Raw genomic sequence first — 17,494 nt, 5'->3', positions numbered from 1 at the left:
AAAAATATATGTGTTTTTTTTCTTCAGGAATCCGCATTGCACGTTATCAGCATTGGATCCAAGTATCGATTTTCTGAGTTTACGGGGCCTTGCTGGTCTTTTTTTTATCACTTCCTGGCTTTTCTTTGGAGATGTTTCGCTTCTCATCCAAAAATTCTTCAGAAGCGAAACATCTTCAAAGAATTTTTAAAAAGTCCAGTTTTAAAAAAGTCCTGGAGAAAAGCACTTTGCAGTTCTAGATTTAACAGATGTTTAACAGAGTTGGAAGGGATCTTGTAGGTCATCTAGTCCAACCCCCAATTTCATCCCGTCATTATCTAGGTTTCCCTCTAGATGTCTGTCTCCAAGTACTGCAGTTACTACTTACTTGATGTTTCAACGGGCATGGAAGCGGGGATGATGATATTTAGAACCCATTTTTAAACCAAGCTGGGACAGCTGAGGTCCATTTTATTCCACGAATCCTCCGATTCTTCCCACAAACTTTGTGCCAGAATGTACAACTACACATTTCATTCCTTAAACCTACAGTCCACGTTCCTTTGAAAGTCGCATCTACTGATGCTTGTTGAATGACAACTCTGTGGCCTGGTTTCGGTGTCTTTTAGCCAAGACTATACAAGAAACATCGAGCCTGGAAAAAGATCCTATTTTATTATTATGATTATTTTGGCTTTTTTTTTTTTTTTTGCAGTTGGGTATTTGCCTCTAGAACAAATCCACCTTTCTCTAGCCAGGAGAACAAAACTATACAGATTGTATCCTAGTCTACTGTTAAAAAAAAAAAAGGCCTTTTACGCCAAGGCAAGGATTTTTCAGGACAATGTTCCTTCTTCTATTTTTTTTTTTTAAAAAAAGAGGTCTGTGGGGTCTTTTTTAATTTGTAATTATTATTTTTTGGGGTTGCCGTTGTAAATAACTTGTGTGCACAAACTATATTATTTATGGTGAGCCCACCCGAGGGTGTATTTGTGTAAGTGTGTCTTGTTAAAGTCTGTACCGCTGTGGGATTCTCTCTGTTTTTTGGATTTTATAATGGAAGGGGAAAAAAAAAAAAAAAAGGAGAATTCTGCTTTAGAAGAACTCAGATTAAAAACAACGAACAAAAAAAATCTCGTTCTCTTTTTTTTCTTTCCACAATGTGGAAGTAAACAAGCTTTTTGATTTTTTACGAGCGGAAAAATCTGGTTGAAACATCAAAGAGAGTTGAAAAACCCGAAGGATTTTATGCAGGGGAAACGGCCGTTCTTCTCACAGGCAGGAGAAATATTTTATTTTGTAGCTCAACACGGTTTCAAAAGGTCTCTCTCTCTCTCTCTCTCCCTCTTTTTAGTCAAAAGCAAGCAAACCACCCAGGTTTTACCGCCTTCTCGACGGAGCCCAACCTTTCTGTCGCTAAGGGAGATATTTATTGAGTTTTGTCTCACTTTGCGACCTACCTTGCCATTGTTGTGAAACGAACGGCTGCCATTGTTACATTGGTTAAAGGTTACGTTGATAGCGTGACTGTGGGGGATGCTTGAATGGTCGTCAGGGTGAAAAATGGTCGTACGTTATTTTTACCACCCTTATTTCGATTGCTAAATAAGAAATTGTAAGTCACGGACTACCCAGTGGGGGTGTCTTCCAGGCTGTAACTTAAGGAGTGGTTGATGCAACACGGGAGGTTTTTAAGAAGAGATTGCACCATCATTTGTCTGAAATGGTCTAGGGTCTGCTGCCTGAGCAGAGTGCTGGACTAATCCAGGGGTCAGCAACCTTTTGGACCTCAGGGACCACCAAACTCATCGTTTTAAATCCTGGGGACCAAAGACCCTGGGAAAATCCCCCAAAAAGTCTGCAGGAAAATTCCCCACCCCGTTTCCCTACCGATCGATCATTCTTTATTTGGGATCGCAGGATACCGTCTCCAGCTCCGTTCTCGGGGGAGAGAAAGAGAGAGACTTTTGGCTTCATGCAAGGAAAGCAGCAGGAGACGCAGAAGGGACTTTAGAGGTCTTCTAGTCCAACCCCCTGCTCAAGCAGAAGACCCTAGACCATCCCAGACCAATAGCTGCCCAATCCCTTCTTTAAAAACTTCCAGTGTTGGTATCCACAACTTCTGGTGGCAAGTGGTTCCACGGATGAATTGTTCTCACTGTCAGGAAATTCCTCCTGAGTTCTAGGTTGCTTCTCTCCTTGATGAGTTTCCACCCGTTGCTTCTCCTCCTCCCTTCGGGGGCTTTGGAGAATAGCTTGACTCCCTCTTCTTTGGGGCAGCCCCTCAGATACTGGAAGATGCTATCATGTCACCCCACATCCTTCTTTTTATTAAACTAGACGCCCCCAATTCCTGCAACTGTTCTTCCTGTTTTAGCCTCTTAGTCATCTTGGTGGGTCTTCTCTGCACTCTTTCTAGTGTCTCAACATCTTTTTTTATATATATATAGCCCTTGACTTACAACAGCTCGTTTAGTGACCATCCAAAGTTCCAACGGCACTGAAATAAAGTGACTTATATGGCCATTTTTCACACTCAAAGCATTGCGGCATCCCCATCGTCACACGATCAAAATCCAGGCGCTCGGCAACTGGCTGGCATTTACGACGGCCGCAGCCTCCTGGGACCGCAGGATCACCTCCTGACAAGTGAAGTCAACGGGGGAAAGCCAGTTTCACTTAACAACCTGCGATTCACTTAACGAACGTGGCCAAGAAAGGGCGTAAGATGTGGGCAAAACTCACTTCGCCAATTTGGGGGCTCAGTTGTGGTCGTAATTCGAGGACTACCTGTAACCGTGGGGAACCAAAGCTGGACCAGAGGTGAGAAGGATGCTTTGATGATCCTTTAGAAGCACTTTCCCCTTTTACTTTTTTTAAAAGGGACTCCTTCTGGGTTTTTTTGGGGGGGGGTGTCTCCTTTCTCCCCCCCTCTTCCCCCCCCTCTTCTTTGCAAAACCCAGGGTGCCACAAGGAAGAAGTTCTCCCCACCATCATTTCCCAACCTTGCTGGGTGAATTATTAACGCTTGTCTTCCAAAACGGGATAATGGCTGTAAATTATAGCTGGGGCTAATCTAAATGGACGTCCTCCCCGCTTTTAATAATTATGGAAATATTTTTTGGGGTCGGGGAGAAAGAAAGAAAGAGAGCGAGCCGGAATGTATTTCTTGTCTGTCTTCGGCCAATTTCTCCTCACCAGCTGGTCTCCGGGAGTTTTCAAAGGGGGTGGCGTTTCCCCCGATTTCTTCCCCCTTCCCTCCCCCCTCTCTCTCTCCCACTTTCCATCTTGGGAAGGTGGCAGATGGATTGCGAGCCTTTTAAAAGAGCAGCAGGTTTTCTTTTGCCAGTTCAGTTTGCCATCCCCCCCTCTCCCCTCCTTTCTCTCCCCCCTTCTCCCTTTTCCTCTCCAAGTTGGAAGGCCAAATTATTCTGATGAAATACCAGTTTGGGGGCTCAAGATTTCCATGAGCTCTCGCTCTTCTTTCTCTTTGGTCCTGGACCATCCAGGATTTATTCAGCCATGTTTTTTTTTAAAAAAAAAAATATATTTATTTCTACAGTGGTACCTCGCTACTCCTTGTTTATTGGTTCTGGGAAGCACCCAAAAACAATGAGGCCCAAATGAAAAATTTCCCCTTAAGGAATAGTGCAGTGAGTCACAAGGCAGCTGTCAGTCATAAGTTCCAATCTCACTGGGTACCAAACAAGCAAGGACTACTGGGACAAAAAGTTTTGGTGTCAAAATGCACCAAGCATCATGTTTTGATGAGTTTCAAACCACTTGGGTACCCTGGCACCACCGTTATATCTCGTTTTTTCTTATTTTTACCAATAGTTCAAGGCACCGATCCTACCCAACAGATTCCTCCTGTTTTTTCCCCTATAACCACCACCCTGTGAGGTGAGTCGGATTGAGAGCGAACGACGGGGCTGAAAGTCCCCCAGGTGGCTTTCCAATCCTAAGGTAGGACTAGAACTCACCGTTTCCTGGGGATGGCCCAGCCGGCTTTTGTGCCTAAGGCAGGACTAGAACTCCCAGCCTGGCGCCTTAGCCAAGAGATCCGAGCAAACGTATCGCAGGGAAAGGGACACAAAACCTCAGGAAAAGAATTTGGGGGGACTCTTTGCAACGGATATAAGGCTCCGGCCGTAGTTCATTCCCTCCGCCTTGCTTTGCCCTTGTGAAAAATGACAACTTTCCATAACAAAGCACAACTGGAGGAGGGAGAGGATTTGGAAGGGCTGAGCATCTGAGTGAGTTTGTGTGCGCTTATTAAATAAAAAAAAGAGGCCAGCAAGGATTGTCCTCAGCTTAAGGTTAATGAAGTAAAAAAATCAGTCTCTTTTCCAAGGCAGGGCAAACAGAGGGGGTCCCCCCCCCCTCGCCCCCCAATACAAAGGGGCCTCCTGTTCAAGGACCGGCCTACATGGATTGACTTAAACCCAGGGGATAAGTGCTTGAAATTTAATCTTATTGCCTAAGAATGAGGCCAAACAAAACTCTCTTAAAATCATATTAAAAATCTATCAAAGGAACAACTTGGACTTTTATCAGGGTGAAAGAGAGAGAGAGAGAGAGAGAGAGAAACCGGGGATCGACCGAAATAATTAAGCCCACCGTCTTATGGCTCTAAAAAATGGAAATCCGGAGAGAATTCGGGGCCGCTTCATTATTCTCGCAACGGTCCCGGCGGGCGTGAATGAAGGGCAACTTTTTCGGACGCCTGAAAAAGCCACACGGTTAAGAAAACCTGCTTTCTGGAGACCTGTTTGGGGAAAAGAGGCCGGGCACTTGGAAGGGCCCCCTCTCCTCACACCCCCCCCCCCAAAAAAAGGGGGTTTTAAATTTAAAATCACTTCGAAATGACCTGTTGAAGAGGTTTGGCTGGCGGTGAAATGGAAAGAGGAGAATCTGCCGCTTTGGGTGAAATTGAAAATCTGCTCCCAATTAAAGACAAGACCCCAAAGGGCTTTCATGTTGCATTCAGAGGGGTTAGACTAGAAGACCTCCAAGGTCCCTTCCAGCTCTGTTCTGGATGATTGGTTTGAATTCAGGCTACGGAAAACACAAACCAAGGGGTTCAAATTGAACTTCCTGCTGGGATAGGTTTCCGGATGTATCTCTGAATGTTCTATGCAATGAAGAAAAGGAAAAAAAAAATCCGTATCTGATGGCACATTAAAATAATATTTTATGTTATTCCGAGAGACAGCCCCCTGCAGCAGGAGAGCCGGCTTCCTATCGCCTCGCTGACACGCAACTGGTAAAACCCAAGTTGCTAATGTCACTTCAACTCGAACAAAGAGCCACATGAAAGGCAGCCAAGTGGTACATTCTCAGAGGAATCTTTATAAGGCACTTAGAAATGTTGATTGTCAAAATCTACATTCACACCTTCCGATGTTGGAATGACATTTTTCTCCCGCAAAAGGCTCTTTTTCCTCCTCTCCTCCTCCACTGCGTGCGCTCAGAAACAAACAGAAATGTGAGATTTGTTCTGAATTCCGACATGGGCTTGGCCTTACTCTGGTACTCGGGACGTTTTGAGCAGGAGACATTGGAAACTGGCTGTGGAGTTTTTCCTGGAAAGCATTTTTTCCGTTTTATTTGAATTTATACAGCCGTATACAAACTTATACAGCCGTCCCCCTTACCAGAAGTGGCCCTGGGGGGGCTTTTACCCAATTCCGTGTATTGGGCTACACAAAAGCAAGCTTTAGGCGTGTAGGGGTGTGTATATGTCTCTTCTGTGACTTAGATTTGAAAGGCTTCACTCCTTTCACAAAAGTTACACTCCAGTTTTGAAAAACGAACTTTCCTTCTAAGCAGGGAAGCCAAATTCAGAAGCGTAAAAATTCAGCCCAACTGAACGGCCTGCGCTGCTCTTTTACAAAACGTCTCTTGACGAAGAGGGAAGCCAAGACTTGATGTCAAAAGCTGGAAAGTTCCCCTGGTATTAAAGAGGTTCTGTCAAATAGCCCTCGGCCAAGGTCCAGAATTTTAGTTGCTAAGCGAGGCGGTTGCGAAGAGATTTGTGCCTGATTTTACAGCCTCTTTTGTTTTTTTTGCTCGTGGTTTTAAGTAAATTACTGCAGTTGGTTTGTCTGCTTGCAGAGTTTCCCCAAATCCTCCCTAAAGGATTAATTTTTTCCCCCCCCCCGCAGTGAAAACCTATTTGAGTTGAAAGGTTTGGTGAGACGCAATTGCCTTATTGCCGATATGTCTTTAATTGCGTGGGGGGGGATTAACCCTGGTGGAACCTGGTTGGTTTTTTCCCTTCTAGATCAGGGAGGAAGAGATGGTTCCTTCTTGAACCTGGTCATTCTCCTCTTCCAGGTCAGGAGGGAAGGGGACATTCCTGGTCAAACCTGGTTGGTCGTCTTTTGTAGACCATGAAGGGAGGAGAAGTTTTTGCTCGAACCTGGTTAATTTTTCCTTCAGGGAGGGAAGGGGAGTTGCTGGTCGAACCTGGTTGGTCCTCTCTTCTAGACCAGGAAGGAAGAGGCTATCCTGGTGGAACCTGGTTTCCTCTCTTGGGGCGGAAAGGGGACATTCCTCTCTTCCAGCTCTTCTCGGATCCTGTCCACCAGCCACCGAGGATCTCCCAGATCAGCTGGGAGAATTTTCCTCCCTCAGATTTCTCAGCCGTTTCTTCCTCTTGCCCTTTGAAGCCGAGGAATCCAAACCACTCGCGTATTCAAAGGCAATATTGAGGCGAGGTCTGACTTGAGTCTTCTTCAGAAGGTCACGCCTGGAGAAAAAGAGAGAGAGAGAGAGAATAAATAAATAAAAAGATTACGGTAAGGGTTCGGTTTTCTGGAGGAAAGGCTTCTTTGATTTTCTTTTCCAACCCTCACGTATTGTCCTGCCCTTGTCGGAATCTGATTCCGAGGGGGCGGTAGAACAGCTGACGGGGAGTGGGAGGGTGGCTCCGGTGGCTGTGGAGGAAACTGGGGGAGGGCACAGTCTGGCTGGGTATTCAGAGGAAGACCCAGGCCCACCCCCTCTTCATCCTAGGGCACGCAGGGAGGAATGGAGAAGGGAGCAACGTGGCTTACGGGGGAGAAAAGGGCCCTGATCCCCTTCATTAGCTGCAGCTGGGAAAACAGGATAAAAAAGGTGTTTGCGCACAGAACCTTGCTGGAAGCAAAACGTGCATTATCTTTGTTTGTCACGTCTTATCTGGGTTCTGGCGTCCTCCCAACTGTGTGTATTTTGTTATCTTTTGAAGTCTGCAATTCCTTATCCTGCCCTGTCTCGTTAATTGCTGCAGTGTGGTTTGTGTTGCTTTTTATTTATAATCTATATGGACTTTGGGTTCGGACTGAATTTCTTCCCGTTGAAAACTCTTCTTGGGGAGTTTTTTCTCCAACCGATGATAACTGGACATTGGGGGGCCAAGTTGGAGGGATGAAAGGGACTTTACCTACTTTTGTGACTTTGTTGCTTTTGTGCCACACCCCTTTGGGTCATCGCACAAATGAGTCCACCAAGTTCCATTTGGCCGGTCACAATTGTAGAGATAGCCTTCGACTTGCTATGGTTCATTGAGTGACCATTCAAAGTTACAACAGCATTGAAAAAGTGGCTTATGGCCATTTTACTTATGACTGTTGCCGCATCCCCATGGTCAAGCAATATACATTCGGATGCTTGGCAACTGGACTCATGTTTATGACGGTTGCAGTGTGTCCCAGGGAGAAGTCACGTGGTCCCCTTTTGCGACCTGCTGACCAGCAGACTCAACGGGAGAGAAGACGGATTCACTCAACGATGTTGTAACTCACAGGGATTCACTTAATAACACTGGCAAGAAAGATCGTAAAACAGGGGGCAAAACTCACCGAGCAAACGTCTTGCTTAGCAACAGGGATTCTGGGCTCAACTGTGGTCGTAAGTGGAGGACTACCCGGACCCTCTGCAATCCGGAGCCAAACTGATTTGGAAAAAACTAAACCCTCCTATATTTTCAACCGGAGACCAGCCTTGACGATTTTTTATTTTTATTTTTAAAAAGAAAATAGGGGAAGAGAGACTTTTTCTGTTGATAGCATCAGTCTGATTGCTGAACAGAGAAGCGGGGGGAAAAAACAGACCCCACTCCACCTCCTGGGAAGGATTCCAGTTCTCCCTGCCTCTAATTAAGTGATATTAAGGCCCCGTAAATGCCACGAGAAAATTGGCAGCCCAGCCTGAGCTCCTGAGCTGATAGGCTGCAGGCAACGGCTTTGCCAGGAGAAGACGATCCAGCCTGCACTCTTGGGCCGCCAGAACTTGGTTGGGGAAAAAAAAAAAGGTGTTTTGGGGAGCATCGGTGAGCAGGTTAGAAAAACAGGCTTGGAAGGGACCTTGGAGGTCTTCTAGTCCAACCCCAGGCAGGAGATTCTATCCCATTCTGGATAAACGGCTGTCCGGTCTCTCCTTGAAAACCTCCAGTGATGGAGCGCCCACAACTTCCAAAGGCAACTTCCGTTCCATTTGGTTGACCGTTTTCACTGTCGAGAAATGCCTCCTTATTTCCAGGTTGAATCTCTCCTTGTTCAGTTTCCACCTGTTACTTCTCGTCCTACCCTCAGGTGCTTTGGAGAATAGTTGAGCCCCCCCACCCCCTTCTCTGTGGCAGCCTCTCAAATATTGGAAGTGTTCTATCCCCGTGATGGAGAACCCACGGCACACATGCCACAGGTGGCACGCGGAGCCATTTGTGTGGGCACGCGAGCCCCAGCCAAACTTACCTGCACTGTGCATTCGCGCGCCCCTCCCAGCTGATTTTTGGCCTGTTTGAGGCCATTTTTGCCCTCCTGAGGCTTGAGGGAAGCCTCTGCAGGCTCGGGAGGCCAAAAAACAGGCTGTCATTCCCCCTGTGGAGACTGACTCTGAGGGAGAGGAGGAACAGCCGACAGGGAGTGGAAGTGGGGCTCCGGAGGTTGTGGAGGAGGCTGGGGAAGGGCAGAGGAGGACCCAGGCCCATCCCCTCTCCATCCTAGGGCACGCAGGGAGGAGAGGATAAGGGAGAGACATGGTCTACTCAGGGGGAGAGGGCCTTGATCCTCTTCGTGGGCTGCAGCTGTGACAACTGGATAAGAGGATGCACATGTGTACGGGCAAGCGCTGGAAACAAAGCATGGAAATATCTCAAGTTTATGGTTCCTCTCTGAGTTTGGCATCCTTCCCAGTGTGTGTTCTGATATCTGTGGACGTCCTCCAGCCCTTATCTTGCCTGGTTTGTGCTGCTTTCTTCCTCCTTCTTGTAACTTTTCTAGACTTTTTCAACTGTGTTAATATCAGATATGTAATGTGGGTTCCAGACTGATGAGCTGTATTCAAGTATTGGTCTAGCAAATGTGTTGTATGCTCTAGTTATTAGTGTAATATTACCAGAGAAGAAGCTATGTAGGATTAGGTTAACAACTCTTTTAACGCCTTTTTGGCTATGTAGTTACAGTGGGCCCTAGCCCTTAGGTCATTAGAGACGAGTCCTCCAAGGTCCTTGACAGAGTTTGGATCCTCAAGCGTGGCCTCTAAGACGACGGACTTTATACATTTATAAAATGTGTTTGTTTGTTCTTTAAATAGATGACATTTATTTATTTGAAAAGCGTTTGGGGCTCCCCCCCCCCCCGAGAGGGAAGACCAGGCTGAGTTTCTGGAAAAAGGAAAACGCGGGGTGTGAACAAGGGGATGCTTGGGTATCTGGTGTCTTCTATTTTTCTTCTAGGCCCTTGGGGGGGGGCGGGGGGGGGTGTAGGGAAAGGGAATTTAAGAGAATAACAAGCTTGCAGGAACAGAGGAAAAACATTGTGTGGCAGTAATCCGAAGAGACTTTTGGTGTCAGTCAAGCCCGCTCCCCGCTGGGCCGCCCGAGACTTCAAAGGCAGCCCCCATCCCATCTTACACGTCCTTTATCGGCTAATCAGGCTGCTATTCACTCCATAAAGCTCTTTTAAATCCCCCACACACAACTCGCTTGTCGTCCTGCCCATCTGCTGGCGAGGGTCAGCCCCCACCCCCCCCCAAAAAACATGGGGGTCCTTAGCAGGTTCTGGAGAGGGAGAGACGACAATGTTTAGAGACATTCCTCCCCTCCCTCTCTCACACACACACACACACACACACACACACACACACACAGCCCATCTCACTTAATTTGGCTCAAATTCAGCCCGTTTCTGCTCCCTGTCAAGGAAAAAAAAGGGGGAGTTTGGATTAAGGGTTGGGGATGTCTTTGTGGGACCCTGGGGTCTCCCAATCCGCACAAGGTGGTGGCGGGGAAGAGAAATCCCTCCCAATACTTATTTGTCTTGACTCTTTTATCGCGTCCACGTGGATTTTAAGGTTTGGAACTTTGAGGGGGGAGTTGTATGTGTGTGATTGGAAATCTCTTCGTGGGTTTTAGATCGTTTTATATTATAACCCTGGTCAGCCAGCCAGAGTCACCGGATCACGAATTGAGCGGCATATAAAAACTGAATAAATAAGATAGGTCAAAGGAAAAGGAAAAGGAAAAGGAAAGGAAAGGAAAGGAGAGGAGAGGAGAGGAGAGGAGAGGAGAGGAAAGGAGGAAAGGAAAGGAAAGGAAGGAAAGGAAAGGAAAGGAAAGGAAAGGAAAAGGAAGGAAAGGAAGGAAAGGAAAGGAAAGGAAAGGAAAGGAAAGGAAAGGAAAGGAAAGGAAAAGGAAGGAAAGAAAAAAAGTTACCTGTCTTGTACCTTTTCTGCTTCTTCCCCTGCTGAGCGGCTCCAGCCACAGCGCCAAGGTTCCCGGGGGCATCGCGGAGGCCGAAACTCTTGGCCACGTGACCCAAATGCAGAGCCCGGATGTGGAAGATGGGCTTGAGGTTGGCAGGATAGGTGGCGTAGGAGCGAATGAAGGACTGCAGGGCTGCAAGGCGAGAGGAGCCAATGAAGGCACTCCAGAGTCGCTCAAAGGTCTTATGGAGATGGTCAAACCATCCAGGTCAAAAGACTTAAATCTTAAAAAGTTGTGTGTTGTTTTTTTTAAAAAAGTCTCCTTAAAGATGTTTCGCTTCTCATCCAAGAAGCTTCCTCCGTTCTGACAGTCAGAACGGAGGAAGCCTCATGGATGAGAAGCAAAACGTTTTGAATTGAATTGAGTACTTTATTGGCCGAGTGGGACTGGACACACAAGTCTTGGGTGTAAATACTCTCAGTATACATAAAAGAAAAGATACAATCGTTAAGAATCAAGAATCATAACATACGTTTTCTATCATATCTATCTATCTATCTACCTACCTACCCATTTCCCTACCTATCATCCATCCATCCAACCATCTTTCTTTTCTTTATATCTCTATATCTCTATCTCTTTTTTCCTTCCTTCCTTTCTTTTTTCTCTCCCTCCCCCCCCTCTATAATCCATCCATCCCTTTCTTTTCCTTTTCTCTCTTTCTCTATCATCCATCCCTTTCTTTCATCTATCTATCTATCTATCTATCTATCTATCTATCTATCTATCTATCTATCTATCTACCTACCTACCTACCTACCTGCCTATCATCCATCCAACCATCCAACCATCTCTTTCTTTCTTTCCTCTATATCTCTATTCCTTCCTTCCTTCCTTCCTTCCTTCCTTCCTTCCTTCCTTCCTTCCTTCCTTCCTTCCTTCCTTTCCTTCCTTCCCCCAAAAAGACTGGACAACCAAATCCATGTATTTATGATGGTTGCAGTGTCTCTCTGTGTGTGTATGTGTATGTGTGCGTGCGCCACGTGACAAGCCAAGTCAATGGGGAAGCCAAACTCGCTTAACAACGGTCTTGCTTAGTGACGGAAGTTTTGGGCTCCACTGTGGCCCGAAGACCAGGACTGCCTCCGTCCCTCCGAGGAATATGGAAGCCCCGAGGCTTCAAAAGGGCCTGAAAATCCCAGGGGCCGGAGGGAGACCCCTTGGCGGACACCCTCCCTCCAGCCCTTGAGGCTGACCCCAGCTGCCCTCCCCCCTCCTGCCGGCCCCTCCCCACACCCCTCTTTTCCGCCCTTCCTTCCTTCCTGAGCCGGAACACCGGTTTATTTGTGCAGAGCTTAAGCCTAAACCTCCCTGCGGCGGGAGATTGTGGTTTACGAACAGTAATAAAAATGTCATTTTAGCAGGCTCAGCTCCAGAAGAACTTGGGGGAATCTCTGTTTGCCAAGCAAAGCGAACTCCATTTCCCGATCAGTGAGGGAATAACCAAGGGCGGGAAGCCCCCTCCTCTCTCCTTTCCCGGCCTCCATTTTTTTTGGAGGGGGGGGTAGGTAGAGGAGGAGAAGGAATTGTGAGGTAAAACACGGGGTCTTAAGATGCCCACTTCAGGTATTGGGAGCCAAGTGACATCTCGAAGCCTCTGAAACGGCTCCTCCGGTGGCAAGTTTATAGTCCATATTGATCCAAGGAAAAAGGGTTTGAAATTTTAGGACGGGGTTTATAAAAACAGCCCACTGAGAGAGCACAAAAGGCAAGTTTTCTAGTCCACAGGGATTAGGAGAAAAAGCTTCCTTCCTTCCTTCCTTCCTCCCTCAGAATCTTTTTCTAGCCACCTTTTCTTTCTCTCTCCCCTCTCTTCCTTCTCAATCTTTTTCTATCTTTTCTTTCTCCTTCCTTCCTTCTTCATCAGAATCTTGTTCTATCTTTCTTTCCTTAGAATCTTCTTATATCCATCTTTTCTTTCTCTTTCCTTCCTTCCCTCCCTCCCTCTGAATCTTTTTCTATCCATCTTTTCTTTCTTTCTCTCTTCCCTTTCTTTCCTTAGAATCGTTTTCTATCCTTCCTTCCTTTCCTTCCTTTCTCTCTCTCTTTCTTTTCCTTTCCTTCCCTCCTTCTCTCTGAATTATTTTCTATCCATCTTTTCTTTCTCATCCTCTTTCCTTCCTTCCTTGAATCATTTTCTATCCATCTTTTCTTTCTCTTCCTTCCTTCCTCTTTCTCGCTTTCCTTCCCTCCCTCCTTCCTCAGAACCTCTTGCTATCCATCTTTTCTTTCTCTTTCTCCTTCCTTCCTTCCCATCTTTTCCTCCCTCGTTCTTTTTCTTTCCTCCTCTCCCCTTCCGGTGCCTTCTCCACCCCAAAAAATCTCACCGGCCGCAGATTAAAAAAGTCTGCCAAGGAGACCCCGATCTACAACCGGTCATCCACCCCAACTCGGTCCAGAGCCCCCCCCGCCCCCCTTCCCCTCCTCGGGGCTGGGGTTCGGGAAAGGACAGGCCGAGGAAACGCCGGCAGGCTGAGCCTTTGGCGCCGTGTCCGTTTGATTCCCTGCCATCCACCTCAGAGCCCAGCTGCTGTGTTAATTATTCACCGCTCTTGGCTGGGCTGGAGAAGGGTGGCTGGTGGGTGCCAGCTGGAAAGGGCGCATGGGAGGGGGGGGGCGGCGTGCAACGAGAGGAAGAGCAACTGGAAGGGGGGGGGCGAGGGAAGAGAAGGAGGGAGGGGGCAGCTTTGCAAATAATAATAATAATAATAATAATGATCATCATCATCATCACGCTTGGGAAGTGTTGGACTAGCGATTTGTGATACGAAACTCAGCATAGTTATCTCGTTTGCAGTGGACGCTGTTGTTTTTTTGTGAATAATAATAATAATCATGATAAAAAATAAAAACAGGAGGGAGGAAGAAAGGCACGGACAGGACGGGAGGCCTTTGAAGGGCCCATCGGAAAACGTTTGGCCGTTATCCTGCCCCACAGCAGCCATGCAGGTCCTGATAAGCTGGCGGGGGAGGGGGGGGCGGGGGAGCACGTCCCGTCTGGGTTTTATGGGAGCCTCGCGGCAGAACCTGCCGACGCCAATATGGGCCGTGGAGAAGCCGGGACTGACCTCTTGTGCTGGAAACAGCCGCTCTGGCCAGAGACACCCAACGCTTCCGTTCCGCTTAAAGACGCCACTCAGATACAGATAATCAGAGTTGGAAGGGACCTTATAGGTCATCCAGTCCAACCCCCCGCCCAAGCGGGAGACCCTACACCATTTCTGACAAATGGCAGTCCAATCTCTTCTTGAAAGTCTCCAGTGAGACCGCCCTTCTTTTTGTTAGAGCCACAAAAACTCGCCTGGCGTTGCCCATATAAACTCGGGAGCCGGAAGTTCCAACCCTTTTGGGTTTTGGAGCGAGTTATTTCACAGGCTGAAAGCGTCTGACGCATCTCAGAGGCCGGCGGCAGCACACCTGCCCAGTAATTCTACTTGAGCTAATTCTCGACTTACAACCATTTGTTTAGTGTCCAACGCTGAAAAGGGCGACTTATCACCGTCTTTCACACTGAACGACCGTTGCAGGATCCCCCCATATTTCCGCGATCAAAATTCAAGTGCTTGACAAATAACTCGTCTTTATGACGGCGGCAGTCTCCTGGCGGGGTCACGGGATCTCCTTTTGCAACCTTCCGACAAGTAAAACCAAGGGAGAAAAGCCGGATTCACTTAACGACAATGGCACTAATTTAACAACTGCAGGGATTCACTTAACAACGGTGGCAAAGGAGGTCGCAGAATGGAGCAAAACTAATTGAACAACAGTCTCACTTAGCAATGGAAATTTTGGGCTGAATTGTGGTCGCAAGTTTTATGTTAAATTCATCTCTTTTTTCTCCCTCTCTTTTTTTTGTACACCATTTTTTTGATGTTGTTTTAAGTGCTGGACAGATTTTTTTTTTTGTATGTTTGTTTTTTGTTTTGTATTTCACCTTTTATGATAAAGGAAAATAAGCATATTTCAAATGAAGAAATTTCGGGATCAGCTGTGGTCGGTAAGTCGAGGACTACCTACCAGTTGTTAAGTGAATCACTGCAGTGGTGGAGTCAGTAACACGGGTTAATGTCAGAGGGTCGCAAAAGGGGGAATGTGACGTCGGGAGGCTGCAACCGTCACAAACATGAATCAGCTGCCAAACGGCCAAATTTTGATCACGGGGATGTTGCAATGGTCGTAAGCCACTTTTCCCAGCACTGTTGTAACTATAAACAGTTGCTGTTATATGTGAAAATTACATATTGTGAGTTACGCCTGAGAAAATGAAGAACAGAAGAGAGTCCATGCTTATCTGATATATGAACTGTGAAATGATTATTGGACAGTTATATAACTCTATCTAATAAACAGGTACTGTTTTTGTAACTTGTTTATGTCCTAAAGTAATGGCAAGTCTGTATTTTTTGGCATAAGGAGATGAGAACGAGGTGCTAGGTTATCATTACCCGAAAGGAAAAGGTTAATGATCTACTGTATTACAGAAGGTCATAACAGAGCCATAACAGGAAGCCATGAGAATGAGGGTAGTTTCCAAGGATAAGGAAACAGGTGGTATGCTACAATAATATGGGTGCGGTGTAGGGAGCTACGTAGCTTGGGTAGATTGTGAACCCAGGAAAGGGGCAGAGACTGTATACTTGAACCTGTATATAAACCCCAGCCGTCCTGGGGAAAATGTCTTCTGCCATGAGCAGAAATCCCTTTTGCAAAAGCTTAATAATAAAGCTCTTGTTCACTGTCTCCAGTTGTTGTTTTTTATTTTTATCACAGTTGCCAAACAAATGGAAATAAGTTAAGGACTATCTGGCATGCTTTGTACTAAGAAAAAAAAGAAAAGAAAATTAAAGTTCCTCTCGTCCCCCTTAAACGCGGAGAGTTAGGGAAGGAAATTCCTGACCTTTTTTGGCCCATCGGATGGTTTTAGCACTGGAGTGGACGAAATCCTCAAATTCGGTCTGCATGACGGTGGCCCTTCGGTGTATTTCCTGGACATCTCCGTGCTGGCTCTTCTAAACAGGGAAGAAGCGGGAAAACTTTTAAGCACAGTCAAAAAGCAAGAGAGAAAACTCTGCCACTTAACCTACGTTACGCCTGTTAGGCACACTAGCAATAGAAGTATCCAAATACAGGAATACTTATCCAAAGCGGTGAAAACAAAGCAATTAAGATAGCAACAGGAACGACTCCTTCAATTTATCCGGCTTTAAAGTAATACAGAACTCTTTGGCAAGTGTAACGATTAAAATCCCCTTCATTTCCTAATGCAAGGTATCTCTGCTTTGTTTTTCCAGGAGCTGCAGAAATCTGATTCACAGTTCAATTCTAATTTTTTTTTTATGATTATTAAAACAGATACTATTTATAGTTTAATGGTGTGTAATGATTAGACTATTAAACAAAACATATACTGCAGCTGTCATAAGTAAGAATCAGTAGACAAATGTCCGAATTTTAATCCCCAGGTGACCACGGGAAGGCTGCAACGGTCGTTAAGAATGAAAAATGATCCTAGGTCACTCGGTTCAGTGTTGCAAAAACCCACAAGTAGCTCAATCCAGACCGTAACCCTCTTTAAAGTCGGCGTGAATCCTGATTTGTGGACCAGGATATTGCAGGCTGACTTTAGACACCTTTACAAACAGTAAAACCAGGATGGATCCCCATATGACGCCAAGCCCAAACCAAACAATTTCTCTGTTTTTTTTTTTTCTTCTTCTTCCTTACACCTGGACTGCTCTGTCAGGTTGTTGTGATAGCACCAAAAAAAATGTCCCTTTGATTTCCTTGGGGGGCCGGTGGGGGGGAAGAAAAATGGTCCACAGGAGAAGTAAGGAAGGTAAAATGTCACCCCAATATAGATTTGCGTAGACTTTCTGCATTATTATTTTTTAAAAAAAGAAAAGTGATGTACAAATCATATTTAAAAACTGGTTTTTAAAACCGGTCTTGGCAAAATACTCAGTCGTTTTCCCCCTCCTTTCTTGCTCCCGGAGGCTCCCGGCATTCGTCAATCCAGCTTTTCTCTTATTTTTCTTTTCTTTTTTTCATTTTTCAAGCCCTGTTGGGTTGCACACAGTGTCATCTACCTTCCCGGTGTGCGTGCGGGCGTGTGTGTGTGTCTGTTCTTTTTTTTTTTTTAATATGAATGTGAAATTAAGCGAAGCTGCCCTTTCCCCCTGACGTCCAGAATCCTCTGTTATTAAAAAGTAAAGCACTTTAATAATGAAAAACTTTTCCCCCCCAATCCCGCCCCTCCTTCTCCCCGTGTTTTAACTGTTTAAAATTAATGAGAAGGGCAGACCGGTTGTCAAAGCATTATTGGAAGCGGGCAGTAAGGACCAAATAAACTCGAAAAATCCCCCCCCGAGTGTTAAATAAACACAGCCTCACACCTCTCCAAATCCCACTGATGGTTATTGTATACTTTTCTGCAACCGAGCTCAGAATAGACGCCAGCGCCAGGGAAGCAAGGGAAGATTTCAGGCTTCCAATAAAGGACTTAATTTAAAGACAGCCCAGCGCAAATTCCGGGAGAAAATTAAAGGGACCTCAAATTTAAGTGACAGGTGACTTGAGCTATGCCAAGTCTGTCTGGGGATTTAGTAATAATATGGCAATATATTACAAAGGACTTCTCACTATCCGCTTTCTCCTAGGCCCGAGTTCCTTATCTTTTAGGCTTCAAAATGAGGTATCGCTTCTTCCTTTCTCCAGGAAGGAGAGAGAGAGAGAATGAGAAAGAGAGAAAGAAGGAAGGAAGGGAGG

General features: G+C 46.1%; 1 protein-coding gene across 2 annotated transcripts in view; it reads right to left on the bottom strand.

Annotated features, from left to right (window-relative positions):
* Positions 1-5,304: 5,304 nt before the first annotated feature.
* The window catches only part of DDX31 (DEAD-box helicase 31), a 29,608-nt gene continuing 17,418 nt past the window's right edge, over positions 5,305-17,494 (bottom strand). The window contains exons 18-21 of one of the 2 annotated variants that reach the window (XR_015739772.1): positions 15,627-15,738; positions 10,690-10,861; positions 6,503-6,733; positions 6,186-6,450 (exon numbers count right to left, since the gene is read on the bottom strand). Coding sequence is in view for 1 of the 2 variants with exons in the window: in XM_026712293.2 (XP_026568078.1) it covers positions 6,592-6,733; positions 10,690-10,861; positions 15,627-15,738 (426 nt within the window). In the remaining variant the exon portion in view is untranslated. Of the gene's footprint in view, positions 6,734-10,689; positions 10,862-15,626; positions 15,739-17,494 lie in introns of both variants that reach the window. The other variant, XM_026712293.2, reaches the window with a different exon arrangement.

Source organism: Pseudonaja textilis, chromosome 17, assembly GCF_049901715.1.
Source record: "Pseudonaja textilis isolate UNSWEBS1 chromosome 17, rPseTex1.2, whole genome shotgun sequence".
Taxonomy (NCBI): Eukaryota; Metazoa; Chordata; class Lepidosauria; order Squamata; family Elapidae; genus Pseudonaja; species Pseudonaja textilis.
The sequence above is the reverse complement of the archived record's forward strand: the minus strand, read 5'-3'. Positions and strand labels throughout refer to the sequence as shown.